This window comes from Dendronephthya gigantea, unplaced genomic scaffold (assembly GCF_004324835.1).
Source record: "Dendronephthya gigantea isolate DGI-Jeju-01 unplaced genomic scaffold, DenGig_1.0 000015F, whole genome shotgun sequence".
Taxonomy (NCBI): Eukaryota; Metazoa; Cnidaria; class Anthozoa; order Malacalcyonacea; family Nephtheidae; genus Dendronephthya; species Dendronephthya gigantea.
Window position 1 is genome coordinate 2,563,296 of NW_021163025.1, and position 25,919 is coordinate 2,589,214.

Sequence of the window (25,919 nt, forward strand, 5' to 3'; positions counted from 1 at the left end):
TTGCATGAATTTAGAAATACCAGTTTCCTAAAAGCATGGAGATATATTGTGATATTTCTCTGTACTTTTTTGGCTGCCATAACTACGGTGTATGTCCTGAGTTTATTACTCCCGTCTCACTGAGAACTAACCTTGACCTGCCACGTCAGTTCTTAATATGGTAAACAACAATTGAAACACTATCAGCTCAAGGACTTTTTCACTGACCCAATGGTTTGGCCTTTGGGAAGATTGTAATAATTTAATAATCTAGCATTATTTCCAGTAATCTCACTTAAACTAATCCTCATACCAGGACTGACTGAGTAAACGAAGTATGCAAAATACTCCCGGTCGCTTCTGTTGGACTTAGGATAGGGTCGTGCTCTGTGGTTACTTTAAGAAGAAATTCATTCAAATTAGGTCGTATATTTGAACAACGGATGTTTGCACACTTGAAAGACTTTACTTCCCAATTCTTTAGCAGTACTCCCTCAATATGAATATTTATGCTTTGTGGCAGGATATTTACGTAAAGCTAGCTTTAAAAAAAACGTTTATATATTTTTTACAATATTTAAAACATTACATATTCATTTCGTCCAATAATAAGTTTTGGGAAACGTCTTAAGGAATATAGCTTGATACCCCTGGCCATCTCGTGTTCAAAGACGTGCCAAACCAAGTGCTCTGCACGTAAATTGCCTAAAGACTGCAGTAGACTACATCTATTATTCTAAAAATTAAATGAAGGAATTTTCAATTTTTGTGAGAACTCGTACATTTGTTGTACCGGATAATTCTTTGCATTTATTTGTCTTAAAGCGTGCATGTGTATATTTCTTAAAAGTATTAGCAACTTATTCAATACTGCAGTAATTATCATACACCGTATTCAAATTTTCATGCCCAAACGAACATGCCATACAATTATACAAAGTGTTTGTCACTGCATGTTTATACTAGTAATAACGTCGTATTACAAGCAGACTTGAAGGGTAGCGCACATAAATACCATCAAATTCGGTGGCGACAAATAGCAAATTTTATTTGGTAAGTAATTTCATTCAATAATGTCATAATGATTTTATTGATATTGAGATATTTACTATTTATGAATGCTATGAGGTCGAAGTCAAAATTACAAGTCAAACTAGAAAAGTGAAATTTGTCGTCCAAAATTCCTGAATCCTTACACGGTTATTGTAAATGAAATAACTGTATTCTAACTGTAAACTAACTGTATTCTAACGAACAAACCTGTACACATTATTCATATAGGGTAAAACTAACGGTATGCTTCTACGCGTAAAGAATGCAAAGACTGTTTTGTAAACAAACGTTTAAACTATATTGCTCTTTTTAAATTCCAAGTTTATGGATGTTTAATGTTAATTTTCTGTTCAAGGCGTTTTGAGAACTTTCCTCTCTCTGTATCAGCCTTAAACTTAAAGCAGGGTGCATTTGCAATAGCGTGCAAACTTTGCGTGCAGTTTTGTTATCAACGGGGATATAATTCGAGGAAATAGAGCGGTTATTTTTGGTTTAATACGGTCACTTTGATTCACTCTGGCCGCTACTATTAACAACAGGGTGGCTGAACATAGCGGCTGTGTAGATCGTATTAGATGTTGTCCGAAACGAAACATTACTGGCTTAGCTGGATTCTGGTCCTTGTTTATACATTTTCCAATGATTTATAAGATAAAGAGTTTGTTTGGCTGAAAAGCGTGCTGGGTGATTGGGGTTTTGCATGCCATAGTCAGGAAGTGATTTAAAGTGTACAAGTTGGTCTTTATGTTGTGTGTTAGTTTGGACTGAAAGTCCTGGGGTTCAGAGAACTGTCAACTATTGTTCAGAGTCTCTCTGGACAGAGTCCAACTCCGTCCAGCCTTATAATTAAAAGGAGACGTGGTTTTACTAGCGGTTTGGCTTCAACGACTATGCAACCAATTTATGCAACTACTGTCTACGATCTCCTTGACATTGAACAGAAAGTTTATCCAAGGTTACACCATGGTTGCAGTAAGGTCAGCATTTTATGAAAGCACGTGCACAAATATCAGCTCTCTTTTATATGAGGTTATCAGGTATGCTACCTTACACACTTCATCTCAGCCCAAACTAACACACAGCATATCCTGTTGTGGAGATACAAAAATTAATTTAGGATAAGCGGATTATTTTAGTTTTTTCTGAAAGGATTTAGAAAAATGATATACAGCCAAAGAATAACAAAGGCGTCTTGATATGGTAGTAGGAACCTATGGTTGGATTGTGATTATTGGTATTGTAGAATATATGTTATTACTTATTTAGACATAATGCCCAAACATAAGGTTCAAACATTGGTCAAGATGCGAAAGCTGTGACCAGATTGTAGGTGATTTGTTCATGGGATTCACAATCGGGAGAATATCTTTGTGCTTGCATGGTGACATCAAATAAGTAAATTCAATTGCACTGAAGAAGGCTCGGGTTAATGGACCGAAAGCTTTGCAGTATTCAAATACTTACGTGCTGTACCTACAGGCTAATTTACTTAAATAATTTTTGCGCAATCAATTCTAGGACACGATGTTTAGAATTTGATCAGTTAATTTGATAAGGAAAATAGATTTATTTTATAGTACGTCTACGTCACGAGCACATTTTTGGCCTTGTAGGGCGTGGCACCACCATAAGAGGTACCTTAAAAGTCTAACAATATTTCCTCTGACATGAAGTATTCTGCTGAGATTTAATTCGAAGGGAAGGTCCAAGTCCAAAACGTGTACAAAGCGGTGCTTGTTTTTATTTTTACAAATTGAAAAATATATTAAAAGGACACTTATATATGGATACAACTTTGTTTATATTCAGGATGGAGCTACGTGTTTTAATCGGGCACGTTGAAGATGCTGTCCCGCACAATATGGCTAAGAATTTTGAAACGGTATAAAGGAGTTCAAGGCATGGAGTCCACTAGTTCATTGCCTTCCAACGTGAAACGTTGCTTCTTCATTGGACTTGGAATAGGCACAGGAGTTGCAGTCGGTGCTTATGTTGTGAAGAAGATATCCGAGCAAAATAGCAATCGTGAAGTGGTGTTAGCTTTGAATCAAGTTACAAATGAAATCAAGGAACTGCGGGTCTCGATGGTGCAGCATTTTGAACGGACTGCATCGGCTTTTTCAAACGAGCAGGCTTTAACAAGCAAGAGAAAATATAACAGAGTTAATGTTAGCCGAACAGTGATAGGAGAGCCGGGGGCAATGCAAGTGGAGAGTAGCTCTGAGGATGATTTTTTTGATTTGTTTGATGAGGATATTGAATCTGAACAACTTGGAAGTGAAAGGTATGAACGTTGTTCATGTTTACTAGATAGAAGTAATTTAAAAAAAAAAAAAGAAAACAAGCAAATTGCCTGTCACATCAATGAACTGATTTATCTAATGTATGTAAATGATAGAAATGTTAGATTTTTGTTTGACTTTCTTTGTGGGGCAGGGGTCCTCAAGTCTTCAACGAACTCCGCCCCCCTCTGAGAATTCTGTCACTGTGTGTGGAGGAGTGATTCATTATTTTGGTACTTCTTTCAGCTTGCAAGATAGAAGCATATTGAATTTAGATGAATTGATAAAAAAATGTGATGAGCTATCAGAGAACGACAATGCCACAGACAATGCGAAAGAAATGTCAATCCTAGAAGATCTCTTGACAAGAGTAAGTCAGATGTGAGGCCTTTGATTATATTGCAATACAAAGTTGACGTAATCGTCTACACACCATATTTCATCTTACAGAATGCGGACAATGTTGAGGTATTACTCAGATGTGCACGGGCTTATGCATCAAAAGCAAACTTTGTTGAGAATGCAGAGGAAAGAAAAGAGGTGGTTTTTAAAGGTGTGTAGCAATCAGAGTGGTGTAAAGAAGAAATCACCCTCACACTGGTGACAATTTAATTGATTACATAAATGTTATAGGCTTAGAATATGGTGCAAAGTCGGTAGAGATCTTGGAAGACCATCCAAAAGCTCAAAAGTGGTGAGTGGAATAATTTTTTATATTGTTCATATTAACCATTTCTCTGGTGCATTTGAGCTTTATATTCATTTAACATTTCAATCTACATGCATTTGTATTGTTAAAAATAGGTACGCTGTCCTGTTAGGCATGGCTGCTGGTCTTGCCACACTTACAGAACAGGTACCCCTTGCTACAAAATTCAAGGTATGCAAGCACTAGTTACAACTTACTTGTCTGTACCTGGTGAGAGAAATAGTATTTTACAGTATCTCTAATGATTCTTACAGAGACATACTGAAAGAGCCATTGAACTAAACCCAGAAGATTCCACAAATTATTTCTTATTAGGAAGGTTTTGTTTTGAGGTGAGGATTATTTACCTTGATAGCCTTTTCATAATTAATTAAATGCCCCTGTATTATCTGTATCACTGTAAAAAAGTGATCATTAGTAATGGGAGAATAGAACTTTTGGGAGAGCAGTTTGCAACTGAGATAGAGATATCCAGAGGAAATAGAGTTAGTTTGGTTTAGGTTTCCTCCTGTAGTAACACAGGATCAATAAAAGATAATCCTTACTGGACCTCTAGGAAGAACAGTTTAGAACTGATAGAGCTATCCAGTATAAATAAAGTTAGTTTAGTTTAGGTTTCCTCCTGTAGTAACACTGGATCAATAAGAGATGATCCTTACTGGACCTCTAGGAAGAACAGTTTAGAACTGATAGAGCTATCCAGTATAAATAAAGTTAGTTTAGTTTAGGTTTCCTTCTGTAGTAACACTGGATCAATAAGAAATGATCTTTACTGGACCTCTAAGAAGAACAGTTTAGAACTGATAGTGCTATAATTTCTTCTTATTAGTTAGCTAATCTATCATGGTGGCAACGTCAAGCAGTTAATGCATTGTACACAGATGCCCCAACAACTTCGTACGAGGAAGCCTTGTCACATTTTCAGCAAGTAAGAAATTGTTCCATCTCTTTAGTACAAGAAACTTAATCACCAAAATTAAGCAAGAGCATTGCACCGGCATCGCAAAAGTGTTGACTCATTTTTCCATCAACTTTTCCTGGCTTGAATTTGAAGTGTGTATAATTCCACTCGAAATTAAGACCATTTGAACCTCTAGAATTTACCTACATAATAAAAATGTATGACAATCATCTTCATCAATTCTTTTAAAGTTCTCCATGTTTACTTGCCAGTTCTTAAAACATAAGATGCAAATTTTCTGTTTCAGGCAGAGAAACTTGGTTATTATGGACTGAAAAGTAACTGGCTTTTTATAGGAAAGGTGAGTTAATTGTCTGAGCACAAAATAAATTAGAAAAATGTTCAAAGAAGAAACATTGTATATTGTTATGTTTTAGTGTTACAAAGCTCTAGGAGATTTGGAAAAGGCAAAACAGTGGCTAAAAAAATCCTTGGAGATGCCAGTTAAAGATTACGATGTGAGTTTTACTCAATTCCTATCTTTAATTTTGGGTTAGGATTTATGTAGGTTTGGTGTGTGCAACCTCACTGGCTTTTAGGGTTAGATATGACACTAGATATTATCCATTGAGTACAATACTCTCTTTCATTAAACCACATCCCAACTAAGACAATACTCTCTTTCATTAAACCACATCCCAACTAAGACAATACTCTCTTTCATTAAACCTCACCCAACTGGGACGGGACTTTTTCGTACGTTACACTTTCTGAATGAGGCAAACTCGTGTTCACATTGTAGGACCGTGCATCTCACGAGGAAGCGACAACAATCATGCAAACTTTGTAAATTTTGGACGGACAAACGTCATTCCTTTCAAAGGAGCTTTCCTGCACGCGCTAAATATGTTTTTATCAGGGCAGAATTTTTGGCGGCCGGGGGTAGTGGTGGCTGATTTTTAGACCCAGTAGCTTTGCTCTTAGGAAAAGTTTAGCTGCAAGTAGCCGAGGCAGAGTAGATGTCGTCCAGATGTTTGTATACATATCATATGAATATTAAGTCAACATTTTTGGAACGATGTTCATAAGAATTAGAATCATTGACAGGCTTTTAAATGTTTTGTATCAATGCACGTCACATCTCTCAATCCTAGATTCGTGGTCTGTAAATAGGAATCGTTTTAATATCCAAGTTTGAATAATAATTATATCAACTATCTTAAACACATGTATGAAACATAAGGCATGATACCCGCTAATGGCTTGTTCGCATCAATAATGTATGCTAGGCTAATTTTTATACAACAATGATTGACAGTGTTAAATATTTGATTATGAATATGCAGGCATGTACATCCGTTTATTACAGGTAATTTTATTTTATTCAGAAAAGGTCCCATTCGCAGTTAATAATGCTTAGATATACTCTTTGTAATTGTTCATTTACATTACGTTTTGAACCGTCAACCTTTGTCTTTTGACATTCGAAATTTCACGTGATTGTTCCACTCCAATTTTTCCGTCTTTTAAGTGTCTGTTAAATTCTGTCCAGAAACACGCTTATTTTCGTGTTTTCTCGATTTTCTTCGCGATTTTTCTTGTGTAAAATAAAAGAGAGCTGGATTTTTTGAATTGTTCACATCAGTGCAGGGATGATCGTATATTTGCCTCATAATTTTACGTTTTCTTTGTTCGAGCTCCCACAACGACCTTCCAACACGCATCTTCTCGCGTTTCATCTTCTCAAAGTACACGGCTTTCATAGCATCGAGATGCTTCGTAAACGATAACAGTTGTTTTGTTTCAAAGTAGTTCTTCATCACCGCATTTCGTTTATTCTCCCGCGTCTTGTGTGATTCAAGTGTCGCGTCAATCGGCCTAAGTTCTCGACGCTGTGGTCTGATCTGTGGCAGCTCTCCTCTCTGCCTCTGGAGACCAGCTTTTCTGGCTGGAGTAATCCCGTGTGGCATTGTCGTTGATATCACTTCTCTCGTATTCGTCATTTTGACATTCGTTCTTTGATACCTGGACAAGAAATATATGAAGACGTTTTCTGTTAAAGTTGGTCGTGAAATGATCGTTAAAGAAACTGTTTGAAAAACGAAAAAGTTGTACTTAAAAGGAAGACCATATACCTATACAATTAGTTCACTATAACAGAGGCACTCGCTATGAAAACTATTTTATTAGGAGTATATTTAACGCTTGGTTCCGTGATTAGTGCAACGCGTCGATTGAACTGTTCTGAAGTGCTTATCTCTGTAGAGCCAGTTGAGCTAGTGATATTATAAAAAAATTGATATTTTAAAAAAAATACCTTGATCAAGGAAACAGCAAAGATATGCAACTTATATATACGTATCATCAAATGTAATAAACACTTTGAGAGTTCCGGAGTAGTATATGGCTTTATGATAATGTGATCATCAATAATGAATACAACAAAACGTCCAAAGCTATTAAAATGTCAAAATGTCTTCTATCAAAAGGCTTAAGCATTCACCAGTCACCACAATTGCTGTTTGTGTGATTTTGTTTTTCTCCAGCTCAACAGAGCATCTTTTTGAATATTCTTCCTACTGCTGCCGTTCGTGTGGTGATTATAATAAATATAATTGCATGTTCTCCTAGTAACGACCTATAATTACTTGTTTCTTCATCTGCCCGTAATTTATATGATAATTAATATTATCGTTATACTTGTTGTTAACACTGGGGTAATCATTAGGACATATATTCTTTGTAGCTATAGTTTAAAAAAAACAGTCATAAATATGGAAGGCAAGCCTTAAACCAGAAGATAAATATATACCGCGTCTTGTTACGACAATTTTTATTGAAACCTAGCTTTTTCAGATCAACTCGTTTAACGATCTGAGGATGGCTTTTGTAAAATTGAAATATTTTGATGAATTTTAGGCAAAAACGTTGCAACCATAGCTATATTTTTTAGTTGATTTATAGTCGAAGAAGAAATTCTTCAGGCATGCAATAACCTCAAAATTGATCATCCGTGTTTGCTATTTAGCGACCCTTAGCAACGAAAATGAACAGTGCTTATGTAGTATAGTTTAAGAAAAACGTGTAAAATTGAATTGTACCCCGCTCGTAACTCACCTTTCGTATTGTTTCTTGAAAATTCAGGTTTTCCCCGAGTTCAATGATCGCTAAAATTTTCCATGTGTATCTTAAGACGTTTTGTATGTATTGTCAAGCAGATTATCCAGCTGTTCTGGGGGATTATATATTCCAATTTTTTTAATTCTCAACACAGACTATAAATAAAACACTGTGAGTGTTCATAATTAAATGCAGCTCACTACGTTTCTCGTCATATATTATACCAAATCTTTGAAGAGCTCAATTCTTTGCCCATTAACGTTAAAAGCGATCTGTTTGGTTAGATTGTATTAATAAGAAGACCTGTACTGATGCGTACTTGTTTAATTGTAAAATGGCTAAAAGCCTTCGGTCAACACAGGTAATGGATTCATTGGATTGGATCTTCATTATCATAACATTGCCCTGTAAATTGATAGGGGCAACTTTCTTGTTTTGTGTCTCACCGTTGAGCTCTGTCCTAAACCTGTCATTATATTGTATGTTTGAACTACCTGAAAAAGATCTGTCAAAATGGTGGTCCAATGTTGGTAGTATTCTACAATATATAAGCTGTCGTGGTTTGTGTCTGAACTACCTGAGAAAGATCTCTGAAACTTGCTGGTCTAGTGTAGGTAGTATTCTACAATAAACTGTCGTGGTTTGTGTCTGAACTACCTGAGAAAGATATCTTAAATGTGGTAGTCTAGTGTAGGTAGTATTCTAGAGTGAACTGTCGTGGTTTGTGTCTGAACTACCTGAGAAAGATCTCTGAAACGTGGTGGTCCAATGTAGGTAGTATTCTACAACAAGCTGTGGTTTGTAACTGAACTACCTGTTTACCTAAAATTTTGTATTTTGTCTGAATTGCAAACATGTTGAAGACTAAACCTTTTCGAAACATGCCCAAGATTAGTTAACCATATATTGGTGTACATAACGTCACAAATTTATTCAACATGCGCAGACTAAGAGAGAACATTTGGTCGTGCAGGTTACTGACAACCTTAATGCTTCGAAACAGTACTTTACCAATAATATGATCCATTGTCAGCATAGTATCGTCACAATAGATCAAAAATCTGTCTAACTTGAATTTTAATAAAAATTTGATATCATGCGATTATTTAATTGTGTGTATTCGGTGGAGGTCTTTGTTATCAAAATCCTCGCGTAAACAACAGGTTGGGGGTTTATCATATATGCAAGGAATAGATTAAAGGATTATAAGTTGCGATAGTTGATTGTTTGGGAGTATATAACTTTATCTCTAGACAACCACGTTTAAGATATCTTTCTCAGGTAGTTCAGACCCAAGCTACGACTGGTAATTGTAGAATACTACCTACACTAGACCACCACGTTTGAGATATCTTTCTCAGGTAGTTCAGACACAAACCACGACAGCTTATTGTAGAATACTACCTACACTAGACCACCACGTTTGAGATATCTTTCTCAGGTAGTTCAGACACAAACCACGACAGCTTACTGTAGAATACTACCTACACTGGACCATCACGTTTGAGATATCTTTCTCAGGTAGTTCAGACACAAACCACGACAGCTTATTGTAGAATACTACCTACACTGGACCACCACGTTTGAGATATCTTTCTCAGAAAGTGACAAGCTCCGGGGCCTTGTTAATGCCTTTCCCCTCGTCTAAGCATGTGTAATTTTGTAAAATCTTGTTTTTAAACAAATGCAAAAACCTCATGTTTACATTGTAACTAATAATGGCTAACCTTGTCCTTGCACGTAAACCTGTTGTTTTGCATGTGATAAATATGAAAATATGGAACATTACACATTAAACACACGAGAGTGGTTAAAATTTTTACTATCATTGTTGATTTTTTATAACACTATAGCTAGGTTAATTTTTAGAACTTCATGCAAAAGACTTGGCTCAGTTCAAGTCTAAAACATTCATTGTTTTTATCCATAGTGCATGATGATTCATGAAGATAGGATTATGATTGAATGGCTTCGTAACGTTATGTTGAGGGGGGAGATGGTGCCGTTTCTGAGGTGATAGGTGGTAGATGAAACATAGCATAAGGTAGAGTGGGGACTGCGCGTTTATCAAACAGTTCAACATCCACAGCTGAAATTCCAACAGCACCTCGTGAACGTACCTGAGCGCAGGTTAACGATGATCGTTGTTTTGTTTTTTTATCAACGTCTCCAGCCTGATTTGGAACAACAATACTAAGCGAAGGCACTTTCCTAGCCTTAACCTCAATATCTCCTGACCTTAATACGGTCCTGGATTGTCTACCTGAGAAAGACGGAGCTGATCTCAGTCTTCGTAGGGAAGCCTCCGATGCTGGTCTTTCAATGGGATTCGTCCTGTCTTGTAATTTTTTACCACTCTTTAATCGAGAATGGAGTTTCTCTTCTTTCAACTCCGCAAAAGAATGTTCTCTTTGATGTACTCTGAAGTTGGGAATACAAGTTTGACTTCTTGGTATATTTTGCTTCTCGTCTGCCTTGCTTTGTTCATTTCGTTTATGAGTTAACTTCTTCGGCCTAATGCCGCCTTTTATGTTTGTGTTATCCTCAGCGGTTGTCAGGCCATCGAGTATATCAAACGTTTCATCGTTGTTACTCGATATTGAAGCAACTTGTCTTGTTTGAAGTTGTTCCTGGTCTTTTATAAATCGCATCAATAAATCTCTTTTAGCTTTCGCGAGGTCTTCCCTTTCTTGGCCCAAGTTCGTCCCCATAATGAAGTTAATGACGTTCTCTCGTTAATAATACGTCAAATCCAATTCAATCCCTTCCAAGAGTCCTAGTTTATCTCCTCAATTCTGTTGAAACTTTGGAAAAAATATCGCGATTTAAACTCTCTTCTTCAAGTGAATTTTTTTCACAATTCCTTGTAGAATCTGCCAAAGTCTTCTAGTAAACATGAAATATTAAATATTTCCACTTTATCCACTAATTACTGTTGTATAATCTGTCCCGACGCGATACTGTGCACAGATTAACAATCGTAATCTTGCAATGCTCACGAAAACTACCTTGAAATCGTTGTGTTTCCTCTAAATTAGCCGTATATAAGATGAAAATGATGAAATATATGATAACTTATCCTGCGGTGTTTGGAATGTGTTACTATCAAAATAGCATTACCAAGGTTACAGGTATAACACTTTGTGGTTTCAACGCCTCTTTTCAAAGCTGTTGAATATTTATTGCGAGTCATTATTTATTGTTTTGACGTTAATGAATTTTGTTCATAATGAAACGTCGCAGTCTATTGAGGTCATTAACATAGTTTACTCCATTATATCTTTTACCGAAAGCAATCCTCTTTCTCGTAGAGAGCAAGTAAGCATGTACGAAATGCATCATGAGGGTTAAGACACAGTTTCATTTTTAGAGACAAAAAATAAACAGTATATGTTTAGAATTAACAAAATAATCCTAGGCTTTATATCTAAGTCTTCATGACTAGTCATGTTTACTATTACTGGATTATCGTTTTACTGCCTCTAACGTTTCTCATATGTGTATAAACCATCAAATGGTATAAGGTGTTTCTAGATGGCCAAAGTAGCGGAGATTTTAGTGCTCTGTATGGCAGTACTATAAATGATTGCTCAGTTAAACAAATGTAATATAGACCTGGAAACTGTAGATATAAAAAACTCAATATACAATCATTGTAATTTGTAAATGGATAAAATACGACGTAAGGTTATGTTAATATACGTAAGAATATTACTGAACGATAATTTGATTTGCTAGAGAGCAGGGTGTGTAAAATTTCCGAGCAGCAAGGAAGCTTACTACTTTCTTGTTTCCAAAAAAATTAAACTTGCAATTTTTATGTTACACTATAAGCTATGAACAAAACGATGACTGTCCAACTTCCTGCATCTCCTAATACCCCAAAACTGCGCTTTCAAATAAATTTATATTAAATTCATTATGATATATTTATATCGTTTTAGCGTCTGCATTATTACATATATCTATGTTTCTTTTACGTGTTTCTTCCTGCGAAAATTTTCTGGTTTGTTTTTGCGCGTGGATATTTAGGAAACCTGTCAGCGAGATTCAACACGATTTTAATTCATGGTTAGATCGAGGGACTCAAAACCGGTCGACACAATACTTCATGCTGTTTAAAATAGGTTACTATTTCCTTCAAAGCACCTGCTCACAATTATTATAATTTGCATTGTTGTTTGTGTCGGTTGAGATAATTGTTAGACATAATATATAATTTGAAAATTGAAGTGGATAATGGCACCGGATGACAACGGGAATTGCAACGACATAAAACCGTGGTTTCTATAAAGTAAAGTTAGTTTAATTTAGGTTCCTTCCAGAAGTAACACTGGACCAATAAAAGATGTCCTTAAGGACGATCCTTACCTCCAGGAAGAACAGTTTAGAAGTGATAGAGCTATCCAGTATAAATAAAGATAATTTAGTTTAGGTTTCCTCCTGTAGTAACACTGGATCAATAAGAGATGATCCTTACTGGACCTCTAGGAAGAACAGTTTAGAACTGATAGAGCTATCCAGTATAAATAAAGTTAGTTTAGTTTAGGTTTCCTCCTGTAGTAACACTGGATCAATAAGAGATGATCCTTACTGGACCTCTAGGAAGAACAGTTTAGAACTGATAGAGCTATCCAGTATAAATGTCGGTTTAGTTTTGGTTTCCTCCTGTAACAATTTAGTATAATGTCAATAACGTTCCATATGTTTTTTTTATTCATTCAGTCAGTGCACTTATTGGGGTCTTCCTCAAATAAGACCCGATCAAAAATTGTCGTTGCCATAACGACAACGAGCTTTTCCACACAAGTCAGCCTCGTTGGAATATCGCAATGCAAACATTTATATACCACGATTAATCTACGTAATGAATGTGGGACTTTTAAAATCAAACTTTGATTTTTACAAGTAATGAAAACAATTGATCATACAGTGTTGCAACACAGTGAAATTTCACTCTAAGAATGTAATTGTTCACGGTTTCCCACACAAACTTTGTGTTCTCTAGTTATGAAATGCGCATGCGCAAATGTAGTTTCATTATACTCTAGTGGGATTAACCTTCAGTATTGGGCGATAACGAAGCAACTTTGATCTACTAAACTTTTGTTATCTGCATGATCACAATCTATCAAACACACTATAATCTATCTTACATGCATCTTGCTCTGTAATCATTGAATCAGAATGATCTCTTTAACATTCAACTATCCTATTTTATGTTTATATTTTCCTCAATACATCTTCAACGTCTTTATCTTGTGCCGCGAGATTCTCGGGACGTTTTTTCCCCTCCAGCAGGTGTTATTTCTTCTCTGGACCCAAGAGATGGCAAACGTTTTTTAGCATTCGCGCCTGAGACGGTTGAAAGTGTTGAAGGTTGGCTAGCATCAGAAACCTCGTCATCACTTAATTTTCTCGTTACTTTTTCATTTATTCCTTTTTTCTTTGACTGTATTGATGGCAATGGCTGCATTGTGTTATTGTCCAAAGACAAAGACAGCAGACATTTTGTCTCGTTCAAGAGCGCTGCATCTGGGCTATCCTCTTGGCTTCTCAATAAAACTAGCAATTCGTTAATGCTTTCATCTTTGTTTGGTTCTCTTGTCTTTATTTGTGTTTTTGTTCCTACAAGCGGTGGTACCTGTTTAGTCGCCATTAACGTGTGATATATCGATGTTTTGAAGAAGTCAAAGGAAACAAAATGGTCTCTGTGCTTTTCTAGCAATAAAATCGTTTCTTAATCCGCTATATTCATTTAAAATGCATATGAGTTTCCTTCGGAATATATATCGATCCACCTGTAAGCACCTGTCGTCTGTTGTAGCCCAATCTTTTATAACATCAGCCTCATTTTGTACAAAATTTCGAACATATTCCCGTATCCAGCCCTTAATTGAAATTTTATCACACCAAACTATCCCATACACGTTCTCTATAATATTTTTATCAGTTTTCGCTCCTCAAAAACGATTTTTCATCAATTTTCGCTCGTCATTAACATAATTGTTTTGTTAAAATATGAATTGTCAACTCTGTATTTTATTATCTCATAAATATTGTTTTGACGATGAAATATTTTGACGAGATAGTTGAATTTACTTGCAGCTGCAGGGGGCCGGAAAATAATTTTAAGTAATTTTCTTTCATTTAATACATACTGGATAAAATTATTCTTGAAATCGGAACCCAATTCAGTTTAATTTGTTTCACATACGCCGGATCTGATTTTGTTTACTATAAAAAGGAGCCGTAGATCTGTGGAAATAACGGAAGTAATAATTCACGTGTGCATCGTATATTTGGTGCATCTTAATGACGTTGTATATTTTAAGTTTTTGCTATATTTATTTTCTGTCTAAATATTTTTGCACCGACGTTATTCGGCTTTGCATTGCAATAGATTTATTTGTATCTGACAGATATTCTGAAACTAAGATTACATATACATACATATAAACGGTCAACTAAGACCACTGTTAAGATTGATCTTGCCCAAAGAGTTGTTGAGAGATGAACTAGAATCTGTGCAGAGCATCGAGTGTTTGTTTGGGGAAATCGGAGGCACCCGAGTTTCATATTCAACCGGGCAACTTCGTGTACGGGAAATGGGCATCTTACCACCAAGTTTTAGTGTCTGTTCTTTCAGATTTGAAATCGTTTCTTCGTAAGACAGTGCCCTTCCCTGGTCAGAAAGTTCTCTACTTCGAGTTCTTAACACGGTGTCTCTATTCTGATATTGTTTGTTGTGAGATTGGAGTTCTGGTTGTTGATGTTGTTTGGGAATGATTTCGTGGTGGTGCTCTATTTTTCGCTGCTCTTCTTGCTGTGTCTGTCGTCTTCCATAAGAAACCTTGGGCCTCTCTTTCGTCCTCGATACGTTTGGACTACCAACTGAAGTTGGTCTTTCACCAGAACTACACGCAGGAAGATGACTGTAATGAGATAATTCCTGTCGAGTTCCTACATTTTCTTTCTGATTATTCTCGTCAATACTGAGGTCTGGCATCACGGGAGGTAAAGTTCTGACGGATTTCTCAGGTGCCAGCTTCAAGGCTGGATTCTCATCTTTATTTTTCAACAATTTTTCTTGCTTGACTAAAAGCCTGAGCACTGCAGTAGACTCTTGTTCGTTGAACCGTGATTTGGGGGGTAATTTGGGTGGTATATGTGGTCCTTGTTTCTGATTATACATCCTTTCTCCTAATTCAAAATAAATAAATCGATATCTTAAGAACATGGTATATACACACATGCACGTTCTAGTTTAGATTATATTCTACAGTATAAACTTTTTGAGAGTTCACCCACCCTGTCTGAACGACCTGAAAAATGGACCGAGTCCAGTGGATATGATTCTATAGTATTCTGCAATACAGTATTCATGGTTTATGACTTGAAATAAACTGGAATTAAGTCTGCATGCAAAAATGAATTTTGTGCGGGTGACAAGTTTGAACAGCTTATTAAATATTTATTATTCAGTACAGCGTAAAATTGCCTTACTGGTGACAGGCATCTTCCTTATTTGCTATATGGATATAATCGTAGTCGTATAGCAACGCATTACTTTGTAGAAATAATTTTAACTTATATTTTGACAAACATTACTATTGTTGTCATTTCTAGAAGAGCCTTCACGTTAATTATAGTTGTATGCACTGTGCTGGTACACTTTTGTATAGTTTCCGCTCGTTCACTCTCCTGTATTTTGTTCTGTCGACATAAAACCACGCAACGCATTTTATAGGCACTTGTTTCACTCTATTTGAAAGTGTGTTTTACGTCAGAAATAAGTTACTTATTAGTAATTGCAGGAAAAACAAGTATTTAAAATAGAATGTTATTATATTATAGGATTCCACAATCTTTATGTTTTCTTTAATTTCTTTCATTCTATTCTTTTAATCTTCTTCATGAGCAACCAGTTAATCCTTTGCAAGATTATTCTTTTTTTATTTTACTCTGCATGCTATCCCGGAATATAATGTTGTTATAATGAGAACTATACATATACTACTGTACGAACGATTTTATCAACAACGCTTGCCAATGTTTTAAAGTCCAGCATTCCAAATGACACTTTCATGCTTGGGCTATCTCTGTATTTGTTATGATTTTTTTATAGGTGATCATTTTAATATTGCATTGTATTTCGTCCATCCGTAAAAAAAATACAACGTAAACGTCGTGGGTAGAAGTATAGTTCATGCATGAGACGTCGTGGTTTACCATTCATTAGCTTAGACGTCGTAGTTGTCTTCATCGAAATATCATTGATTTGTTCCTACATCTTCATGCATTGCTGTGTAGAACACGTCTCAACGTAAAATTCTATACCTTCTCTGTTAAGAATCTTTCTGTGTACATGTTGTATACACGCATATGAATGTGTTTCTGAACCATGCATACAGTAACGATCCGGTTAAACTTACCTTGGTTGGGTTCAACTCTGCTGGGATCAGTCTCGAAAACCTCTCCTCAACGACACATGAATAGGAAACCGGATTTAGAGCTAAAATGCCAAGCCTCTTTTACACAGAATTTACTAGAAAAGAACACAAAGCAATGTGTACTACAGGTGCAAATTTTAATGTAATACTGTTTTTATCCTTTGTTTTGAGCTGTCATGGCGACAAATTACTTGAAGGAGGTCTCGACTGTTTATACAAATGAACATTTTGTTGCTTTTGTTCCTTTCGAAGCAATGAACATTTCAATTTTCAAATACATCGAAAACCATAGAATCATACATTTTTCTTATCTTTTAATTTCATCCCAAACTTCGTTTATGTCACTCGATGTTGAATATTTTTTTTACCCAAAAAATGAAATGCATGTTAGCGTCCTCGTGCATGTGCGATCTTTCAATTAGTATTTTTTTAATTACTTTTGAATAGAAGCATCTTGTTTTGCCAATTACCTTGTTCAAATAGACTACATGTGCGTATGTTTACTGAAAGGCCCCATTAGAATATTACGAGAGGAGAACTCAAAGATAAAATGTGGATAATCCTTTGTAAAAAAATACTGTTATGGCGTAAAATTGTTAGAATTGTTGAGCGTGTATATATAACATACAATATAACACACCATTTTATGTTTCTTTTATATTTGTTCGATGTTTTGCACAAATTCAATCCTAAGCGACATTACTTAGTATATACCGGCTTAATAATATTCTCAGTGGTTGTCAGCGGGTATTGTTGAACTTGATTGCCACGCCTACTCATTTAAGATAAACGATTATTGGTTTGGAATATTTGGCCTGAAAGAAAAAGATGCGTGTGCATGGCGTGTGCAAATAGTTTCTTTGTCGAAAATTTACTGTCTGCATGAAAAAATTGTAGGTCTATGAAAAAGCAAGAGATTTGATTGCGCTGAAAAATTTATTTAAGTAGACTCTGGTACTACGAAATTCACAACAAAAGTTCGCGTATATATATGATACACATGTCCTCGGCTAATGTTATAAATAATATGCACTCATTTGATTTTGTTCGTAGCTATACTAACTTGTCTTCATATATGTAAAACGAACTGCACCAGTAGTTCGTGGTCATACGTGCCACACTCGTTCAATCTTCGTGCGTTTTGTCTGCGCATGCGTTATTATTGGCGCGCTGTTTGACAGAGCGTTTGACGCGTGCGTAAGGATTGATCTCTGGATCAAACACGAAATCGTAGATAACTTTCAGCCAGGACGAATGATGTGGCATGTTGTTGTAAAACTCTGGCGCAATCTCGCGCACTTTCGGCAGCAAAGATCCAGGAATGTTTGGAAAATCATGGTGCTCGTTGTGATACCCGACGTTGAATGTGATGTAGTTGAATGGACCGTAATACGAGAATGTCTCCTGTCCTTTACGAAACATGTAGTGCTCTGCAATGAACTGCGCGCCGAGTGGGTGCCAACCTGTGCCTATTAGAGCACTTAATAACATGTAAACCAAAGGTCGTATGCCAAAGAAGTAATACACGATAGCGTCGAATGATAACTGGGTCACATAATTCAAGAACTCTAATATGGTTGGACTTTTGGGGTTTACAAATAGTGGTCGAAGACTGTAAAAAAATGGTATCAGGCCAACGTATATCGCTTTCGTGAAGCTATTCGCAAAAAATCGTCCCTCCCACTCGGTTGGGAGGTCTGGATCTAAGTCTTCATCGCCTTGGAAACGGTGATGATCTTGATGGTAACGTTTGAAAGTAACGCTGACCGGTACGGCCGTGGGCAGGTTTGCGAACATCCCGAATAAACGGTTGTACAGCGGCTTCGAGTTTCCATACGCCATGTTGTGGGAGATTTCGTGGATTGCGTCCAGGATTGCATGGTTGATGACCGCGCCGTAGAAATAGGTGAGCAAGAAGAATGAGGTCCACGAGAGATGGGGTATTAAGGGTATCACTAGAAGTTGAAGGATAACTAGGAGTATAACGTGGTATTTGAAACGATGATCCACAACCATCAGCTTCTTCACCTCGGGATGTGCTTCTAAATTTTACAAAGTAAATTTTTGAATGCAGCTGCAAAACTAAAAGCCATGCATATGCCCATATAATACAATATCAAGACAGCTTGATTTCTGTGTCCATGTGCTTTACAAACAGAAATTCATTCTGCAAATATGCTTCACTTGAAGTGACTGATTTGTATTAACATTAAATTCATATAATCATATTACAATTTCGCTTTTTTTTTCAATTTCGCCAATGATTAGGATTCAGGGAAGTCTCGTTTTATAAACGCAGTGCGTCGATTGGGAAATGCGAAGTTTGACTGAGTGTCAACTTCATTTAGAATGGCCTCAAATAGTGGGACTACGTTCGAACGAGAACAGTCGAATTTGGGTCTGTGCTAGGGCGTCCAGTTCAATTGTTCATGCAGTAAAATGGATAAATATTTAATAATTTCTACGTGTTCACACAAGGAGACAGGTCACGGTCGAGTACGGTCTCGTTCCGTGTTAACGTAGCTTTTAATGTGTTTTTTTTTACATCCGATGATGTTGTTGTAAACTTGCTAGATTGCCAAAATAAATTGTTTAAAAGTAGTGAAGTACTTTATAATCAAGAGAGATGAACTAACAGTGGTCGTTAATGATAAGTATTGAACTTAAGACGACGCACAAATTAACATCGAGACATGAGATTGTCTGTTGATAAATGGATTACAATAGATGATGATCTTTGGTCAGAAGAATACCACGGCCTGGTACACCACAAGACTCGTATCTTTGAAAATGAAAATGTTACGAACAGTTGTACTAGAATTCAACACTCATTTCTTTCTCTTTGTTTTTTCAATACGTGTGGTGCATATACGAACATCTGCATCCATCTTATTCAGTATGTTTAGAAAGAAACAGAACTTCATGCTGTTTCCAACAAAAAGAATTAAATTCCGAGATAAATTGCTCGAGCGAGGATCTTAATAGGAAATCGTATATCCTAACTGAGGTCTTTTAATTAAACAATCGAGTTAAAGGCATCGCTATACATGCAGTTGTAACTACCGAGTGCTGACCGTATATAGTGTGTAAATACCGGAACGGTGTCTTTGTTTTCACCTTGTATATATAAGCAATGCTATAATTACATCGGTTTAAGCCAAGTTACCTGAAGTAATATATTTGTACTAAGACACCTTTGCCTTTAAAGGTGAAATACTTCAGCCAACATATGAAAGGCTGCTTATACAAGGTTGTAGTCATTAGTCAGTTCCTGTCTCACTAAACGCGGAATTTTCGGTATGCAATTGCCAATGTTATTATCAGTTACTATAATACAATTCAGAGTGCTGTATTCAAACTTCAAAAAACCTGCAGGATTTAAAAATTCTGCAAAAAATGAAAGTCCCTGTTTGCAAGTTTCGATATAATCAATGTTCGTGTAAATGATGTGATATTTCAAGATGTATCAAGTAACAAAATGTGGGGGTACACAATATTCGTAATACAGAGATATTACTACATAAATACTTGCACACGACACCATTAGATAATGAATATCGCTGCAGAACATCTTCAAAATTAGGCTGAATGACTAGAATTTGGGACATTTAGACCGTTTTAGCAGCAATTTAGTACTTTTGATCTTAAGGCAACACGTTGATGATAATTATAGTATCTCATCGATTCGTGACTTACTTAATATCTGTTTTCGCCTTGTGGCATGCGGCTCATCCGTATAGCTCCATTCAAAGTCAGATCTTGACACCCTGGCTCCCATGTTAGTGTACGCTTCTTACACAAAGGTTCAAAAAAATGTTTTTACCAAACAAACGCTGAGTCAGAGCTGGCATGAATACCCCCGCCTTATTTCACTTAAACTATGCATAAAGCTGTTGATTAACATCTTAAATGTTCAAATCATGTATTCAGAATAGGTAATAGGATGCGTCCTAATCTTTCATTGGTTCGATGTCAAACAGGAACGCTTAAATTTCATTGACTGCAAGAAAGTAATTTACATGACAATGTACACACACATTTTTATCATATCCGTTACGCATGAGGATTGTACAACCATTTTGCAGTAAGAGAAATGGTGATTTGTAAAATAGTTTTTTAAATATCGGCTAAAGTATATGTTGTAAGCTGTTCTCGTCACATGATGTTGCAACAAGGTATATGAAGTATTGAAACTGGATAGCGCATGCATTGATGACGGTTGGACAAACATAATTATAATCGTAGACATGCTTCGTACTATTAGCAGAGGAATTAAATTAATAATTCATTTTTGCTATACAACTTTTTCTCTATCTTTTTTTAAATTACATTGACAAACTCCCGTATTCATCGATATTAACAGAGAGCATCCGTTTTGATCAATAATTCCATGTGTAAATGCTGTGTTTCTGCATGATATTACAAACGATTAAATTTTAGAGCTTGAACAGTAGATTTTACTATATAGTAATTACTTTTATGTATGTAATAATCTGTTATTGCCGTACATTACAATCATCGATAACTGAAACAGTGTCATTCCCGCCTCTAGCTTTCCCCAAATCATTTATATTGGTCAGTCCTCGTATATGAAAGTGAGGAATGACCAAAAAAAAACAGGAAGACAAAGAACTTTGAAATAATTTATAACTTCTGCTCTTAATATTGATCCCTTTCCTTGCATGCATAATAATCATGATAATCTTATTCTGACTGGATTGATTACATGAATGGGAAGACCTTTGCCTGTGTTATCAAGCTGAAGAGTTGCAAATTGCAATAGAAATAGAAGAACACGAGGCAGGACTCCTCAATAGTTGTTGGTTTCCAAACAGCGAGAGAAAACTCGGTAGTTTATATCTTTCCTTAGATTTAATTCATTTAGAGAAAAATTTTCTAAAAAAGATTTACTTTCCTAAGGGTGAACTTGCTCGTAAATCGTACAACGTGAACTGTTCAGTTCCTGCGCGGTCGAAATGTATTTTAAAAGTTACGTGCATGAAAGTGGACCCCATGTTGCTGTCAACTATTGTGACAACTTTGATGCAATAAGATTATTCCCCGAAGCTCGTTATGATGTTATCTTACTCACCAGCAAAGTGCAAACAGTATATTATGCTCAGTCATGAACGATTATGAGATGCCTGTGGGGTAACCGCGGATACTGAAACTGAAGAAATTGTACACAGATGGCGTCAACGCACCTTCCGTTAATTTGCCGGCAAATTACTGTGAGCTTTTATCAAAACATGGGGTCATCGGGGGCTCTGGGCAGCTTGGTCTCACAACACCGTGCGAATAACTTCTTCTTGTTTTTAACGGAGGAAGATTCTTTGTTGTGTTTTCGTAACCCCAATATTCTTTCTGATGAATAAAACTCTCGCTATCTCTTCGTCTCTTTTCGCTGTTCCACGTCTTCTCCTCGTCCTTCTCTTCCCAGTCCAAATCTTTCCATAGAAACCGAGAGTTTAGTTTGGTTACAGGAAAGTTTGCTGTATCGCAACACACGGCGGAGATTTCATCGCTCGACGTCTGTCGTATTGCTGGCAATAATGGCCTCTTCGTCAGTGTATTTGGTATATCTGTTTTTTCTAAATCGTTTAACTCTCGTTCAGCTTTCAGCAAAGCAAGTAATTCCTCAGCTCTGGCATTCTTAACCTTTCCTCTCATGAATGTCCTATTTCTCGACGTGTCATGATTGTCATCCATTTTGTTGTCTTCTTTATTACTTGTAAACTTCTGTTTTTGTCAACAGTTTTTTTCAACGTGATTTCAAATGTATATCCTTTACAATACCCTGAAAAGTCTTCACGAATTCTACCTCTTGTCTACAGTCAAACACTGTATTTACATCAGAGTTCCGCACTAAATCAGATGCTTTATCTTATCAAAGGTACTGACAATATGTTTCTATGAAGTTTCCCGCGGTGCCGTCCCACAATATGTCAGATATATTCTGTAACTTAATAATCCTTTGTTTCGAGCCAAACTGATATAAAAATCAGCCTATAATCTTCTAAACACCTTTCTTTACTCTGTCGTAGCCGCAAGCCGGCATCAAATTAGTTCTCCTTACTTATTCTCAACCGGTTAACAAACAATATATGATGCCACAGCATAAGAATCGGTTTATAGACGCGGCAACTTGGAGTTATACAACCTCAGTCCTATCCATTCCTCTTTGATTAAATGTAAAGTACACGCTCGTCTTAAAATGTACATTACATAACTCACAAGTGTAGACTCGAACTTTGAATATGATATTGTACAATACAAACACACGGACAGTTTACACAATAACACTGTCGTCTCCTGCTGAAGACAGCTTGCAGAGCGGCTTCCTTCCTGAACGCGGCACCTTCAGGCTCTCCAGAGCTCTCCAGAGTATTCGCGGGAAAACCTTTTCGCGTCGATTTATGGCATTAAGCAATGGCAGGAAATATTAATAATTATATAGCCTACTTTATTCCCTGTGTAATCCTGAAAACTGGGTTTCTTTTCAACAAAAAACGAGTTAAAACTGTTCAACTTTTCTTCTTGCTTGAAATCCAACAATGCTCACAGAGGTAGCGGCGACAACCTTTGACTTTTACCGCTCTCTCTTATGCTGCTTTTCCACTATTTTCCCAGCACTCCAACACACGCAGGAAGTTTTAGAAGCAATGAAGTATATAATCCTTTTATCTTTTAAAAGACAAACTTTTCAGCGGCACTTTTGTCGCAGATCAAATACAAGAACCAATCACAGCACTGTATATCATTCAATGGCACCACGAGGCTGACGTGAACAAGTCTTAAGCAAATTTTCATTGTTCATGGCCTGAAAATTGCAGCGAGTGATGTGTAAATAAAACTTATATATGCCTATTTTTTAAGGATTAATCTCTGTTTACGCCAGAGCCTGACTAATAAGTTTCTTCTTGCTGTAACGTATAATATGATAATTAGCGTCACAGCGGTGATCATTTTGGAAACAATTCAGTCGCTTTGAGAAACGTATTTTAGAGTAGGTTAGAACCAACGTATCTACTACACTGTATGACTGTAATCAGGGTGAAATTCTCACTCAAAAACCCATCAACCATAGTGTATATATTTAGGATTTTATTAATAATAAAGACACTAGTTACTTGTACACATTGCTTGAGTTTGATGAGCTCAAGACCAGAGATTCAAATTAGAAAAATGGCACCAAAAATAGGGTAGTGTTCCCGGCACTCCCTGCAGGCTCAGTTCTTGAATGAAGCGCTGAATGTTAAGAGTGAGGGATTAACAGATGTTTACACAACACTCCCTTATCCATGTGTCGGATTAACACGCGAGTGTCGTCAAGTACAACGTCAACAAAACGATCAGAATAAATAATAAAATGCCGTTCCATAATCCAGCAAGAAGAATATTTTGAAGGTGCAATGGGACATGCATTAACACTCAATTATCATTCAATAATTTTTCTTCCCCTCACTAGTGCAAAACATCGTAACTTTTTAGTCTTTTCTGGAGGTGATAGTTTGAAAGTTCCCAGACCATTATTGGGATATCCATTATGCAAAAGTTGCGATAGTTTTGTTAAAGCTACATAGTTTATAAATAATGTCAGTTAATGATAACACTGATATTGCAGTATACTGGCTATTAAATGCATGACGTACATTACAATTGCGTAGGCTACACAATTACCCAGGATTAACACCTATTTGCTATCCAGTCTTCAATTGTTAAGTTTTTTAGCTCCAATATCAGAAGCTAAGAGATGAAAGTCAACTAGACAAGTAACGTCGAAATATTTCATTGTTTAATGCCACTTTTGAACAGTGTTTTCAACAGGAAACCTCGTTTATATATATGACTTTTTTAGTCTTAGATCAATAAAATAGGGATTATATGCCAAGTCCAAATGATAATTTATTGTCATTAAATGAAACTAACTATATTTATGTCGTTTTATGTTACTATGGAGATATGATATTGTTAGTTTGAAAGGCCTATTCTATGGCACGAATTTTATAATGCATTTGTACGTGGATGAAATGTGCTGGCAATTAACTTGTAGGCTTGTACCGTACTTGGCGTTTTGAAAATTTTATGCTAAATGTGCAGTTGTTTTGTGTCCTCACTACAGTGTGAAGTTTCCCGCTTAAAGTGTACATATTGTGACGGTATTCATCAGGGGCGATTTTGCGAGTTCTTGATTATTGGGCATTTAACCAGGCCGTTTAAGTGAGATGAGCAAATGCTCTTGCGATCCGGTGACGTGGAAAATGACTTGAATGACCCCGTACGCGTTACAACTTCTGCAACAAAGAGAATGAACCGTCAGCTAGCAACATACCAAGCAAGTGAACCAGATAGGAAAAGTATGCGAAGTTCACAAGAATTAACCACGAATCTCACTCTGAAAGATCTAAACATTGAAACGAGGAGGATTTTACGAAAGGCAATGTTGAACGAGAAAGGGAAAACACCAAATAGCGAACGGGAAGTTTATCTTTCTGGTCCTTGTTTTCCTTCTCAAGGTTACAAACTGAAAACAAGATTGGGAAAGACCTCCATAGATTCACTTGCGACGAATTCCGCGTATGATGGACGAGATAAGACTAAAGAACCAAGGCAAGGTGATGAATTAGAGCCTGGGGTGAGTGATAGTGGGGAATCAGTTAGCAAAACAAAGGCACCGATATTATGTCTGGGTGGTTTCACTGGTTTGACTGAAGAGAAGTCAGAGGACAAGTGCTTAGAACGAGAAACAACAAATGGAAAGAGAGATGAAATTGTCAGCTCTGATGACTCCAAGGAACACATCAATAATTTAAAGTTATCAAAAGACGAAATTCTCAAGAAGAATAAGAATAAAGATTGTTCACTTTTGAAAACAGGAAAACCTGACTTTGACAACAGTGAAATTAATCCTAACTCCTCAATCTCAAGACGATGTAGCAGCCAAGCAAATCCCAGTCCTAAACTGTTGCTATCATCAGCGAGATCATCCAGGAAGAACTCGACAAACAACTTAAAAAGCAAACGCGCTCCAAATTCTAGTGATGATTTCTCTTTGGACCATATTTCCAACCCTCTACTGAGGGATTCGTTAAGGAAAATCTTAAACCCACAACAGGACGTTGAGAATTTTGATGCAAACGTTGAGTTTACAAGGGAACAAACCACACCAATGAGAGACTTGCGGAAACTTTTTGAAGACGAAATATCGCTTCCTAATATCAGTGCTCGTTATGGAAACCAGGCAATTGAGGGCAATTGGTCTCACCACATGGATGGTAGTTTTAATATTAAATACAGGAGGGTGCAAAAAACTGTCAGGTTTGCAGGCGATAAACCACCTGATCTAACTGCAACAAAATGTGCTGGATTTAGGGTGGTTCCAAGTCATCCAACGCGCATGCTTAGTCCTTGCTCTGAATATG

At 36.5% G+C, this 25,919-nt stretch overlaps 3 protein-coding genes across 4 annotated transcripts; 1 reads left to right on the forward strand and 2 right to left on the reverse strand.

The window, feature by feature from the left end:
• The first annotated feature begins 926 nt into the window (after nt 1–926).
• LOC114520133 (regulator of microtubule dynamics protein 1-like) lies at nt 927–7,079 on the forward strand. 2 transcript variants are annotated; one of them, XM_028540353.1, is made up of 11 exons: nt 927–1,032; nt 2,842–3,316; nt 3,561–3,684; nt 3,765–3,867; nt 3,948–4,008; nt 4,119–4,194; nt 4,278–4,355; nt 4,853–4,951; nt 5,232–5,285; nt 5,362–5,442; nt 6,737–7,079. In XM_028540353.1, the coding sequence occupies exons 2-11, from the start codon at nt 2,877–2,879 to the stop codon at nt 6,944–6,946; spliced, it is 1,326 nt and encodes a 441-aa protein (XP_028396154.1). In that variant the 5' UTR covers nt 927–1,032; nt 2,842–2,876; the 3' UTR covers nt 6,947–7,079. The 2 variants fall into 2 exon arrangements, with proteins under 2 accessions (XP_028396154.1, XP_028396155.1); XM_028540354.1 differs by having other exon boundaries at nt 5,727–6,806.
• A 2,684-nt stretch (nt 7,080–9,763) lies between these two features.
• On the reverse strand, nt 9,764–11,187 carry LOC114520077. The gene has a single exon (XM_028540280.1). It carries the CDS (start codon nt 10,753–10,755, stop codon nt 10,024–10,026), a length of 732 nt encoding a protein of 243 aa, XP_028396081.1. The 5' UTR covers nt 10,756–11,187; the 3' UTR covers nt 9,764–10,023.
• A 6,215-nt stretch (nt 11,188–17,402) lies between these two features.
• LOC114520058 (sphingolipid delta(4)-desaturase DES1-like) lies at nt 17,403–23,587 on the reverse strand. The gene is made up of 2 exons (XM_028540261.1): nt 20,194–23,587; nt 17,403–18,539 (listed from the first exon to the last, which is right to left on the reverse strand). The coding sequence occupies exons 1-2, from the start codon at nt 20,273–20,275 to the stop codon at nt 17,623–17,625; spliced, it is 999 nt and encodes a 332-aa protein (XP_028396062.1). The 5' UTR covers nt 20,276–23,587; the 3' UTR covers nt 17,403–17,622.
• Between the last annotated feature and the right edge of the window lie 2,332 nt (nt 23,588–25,919).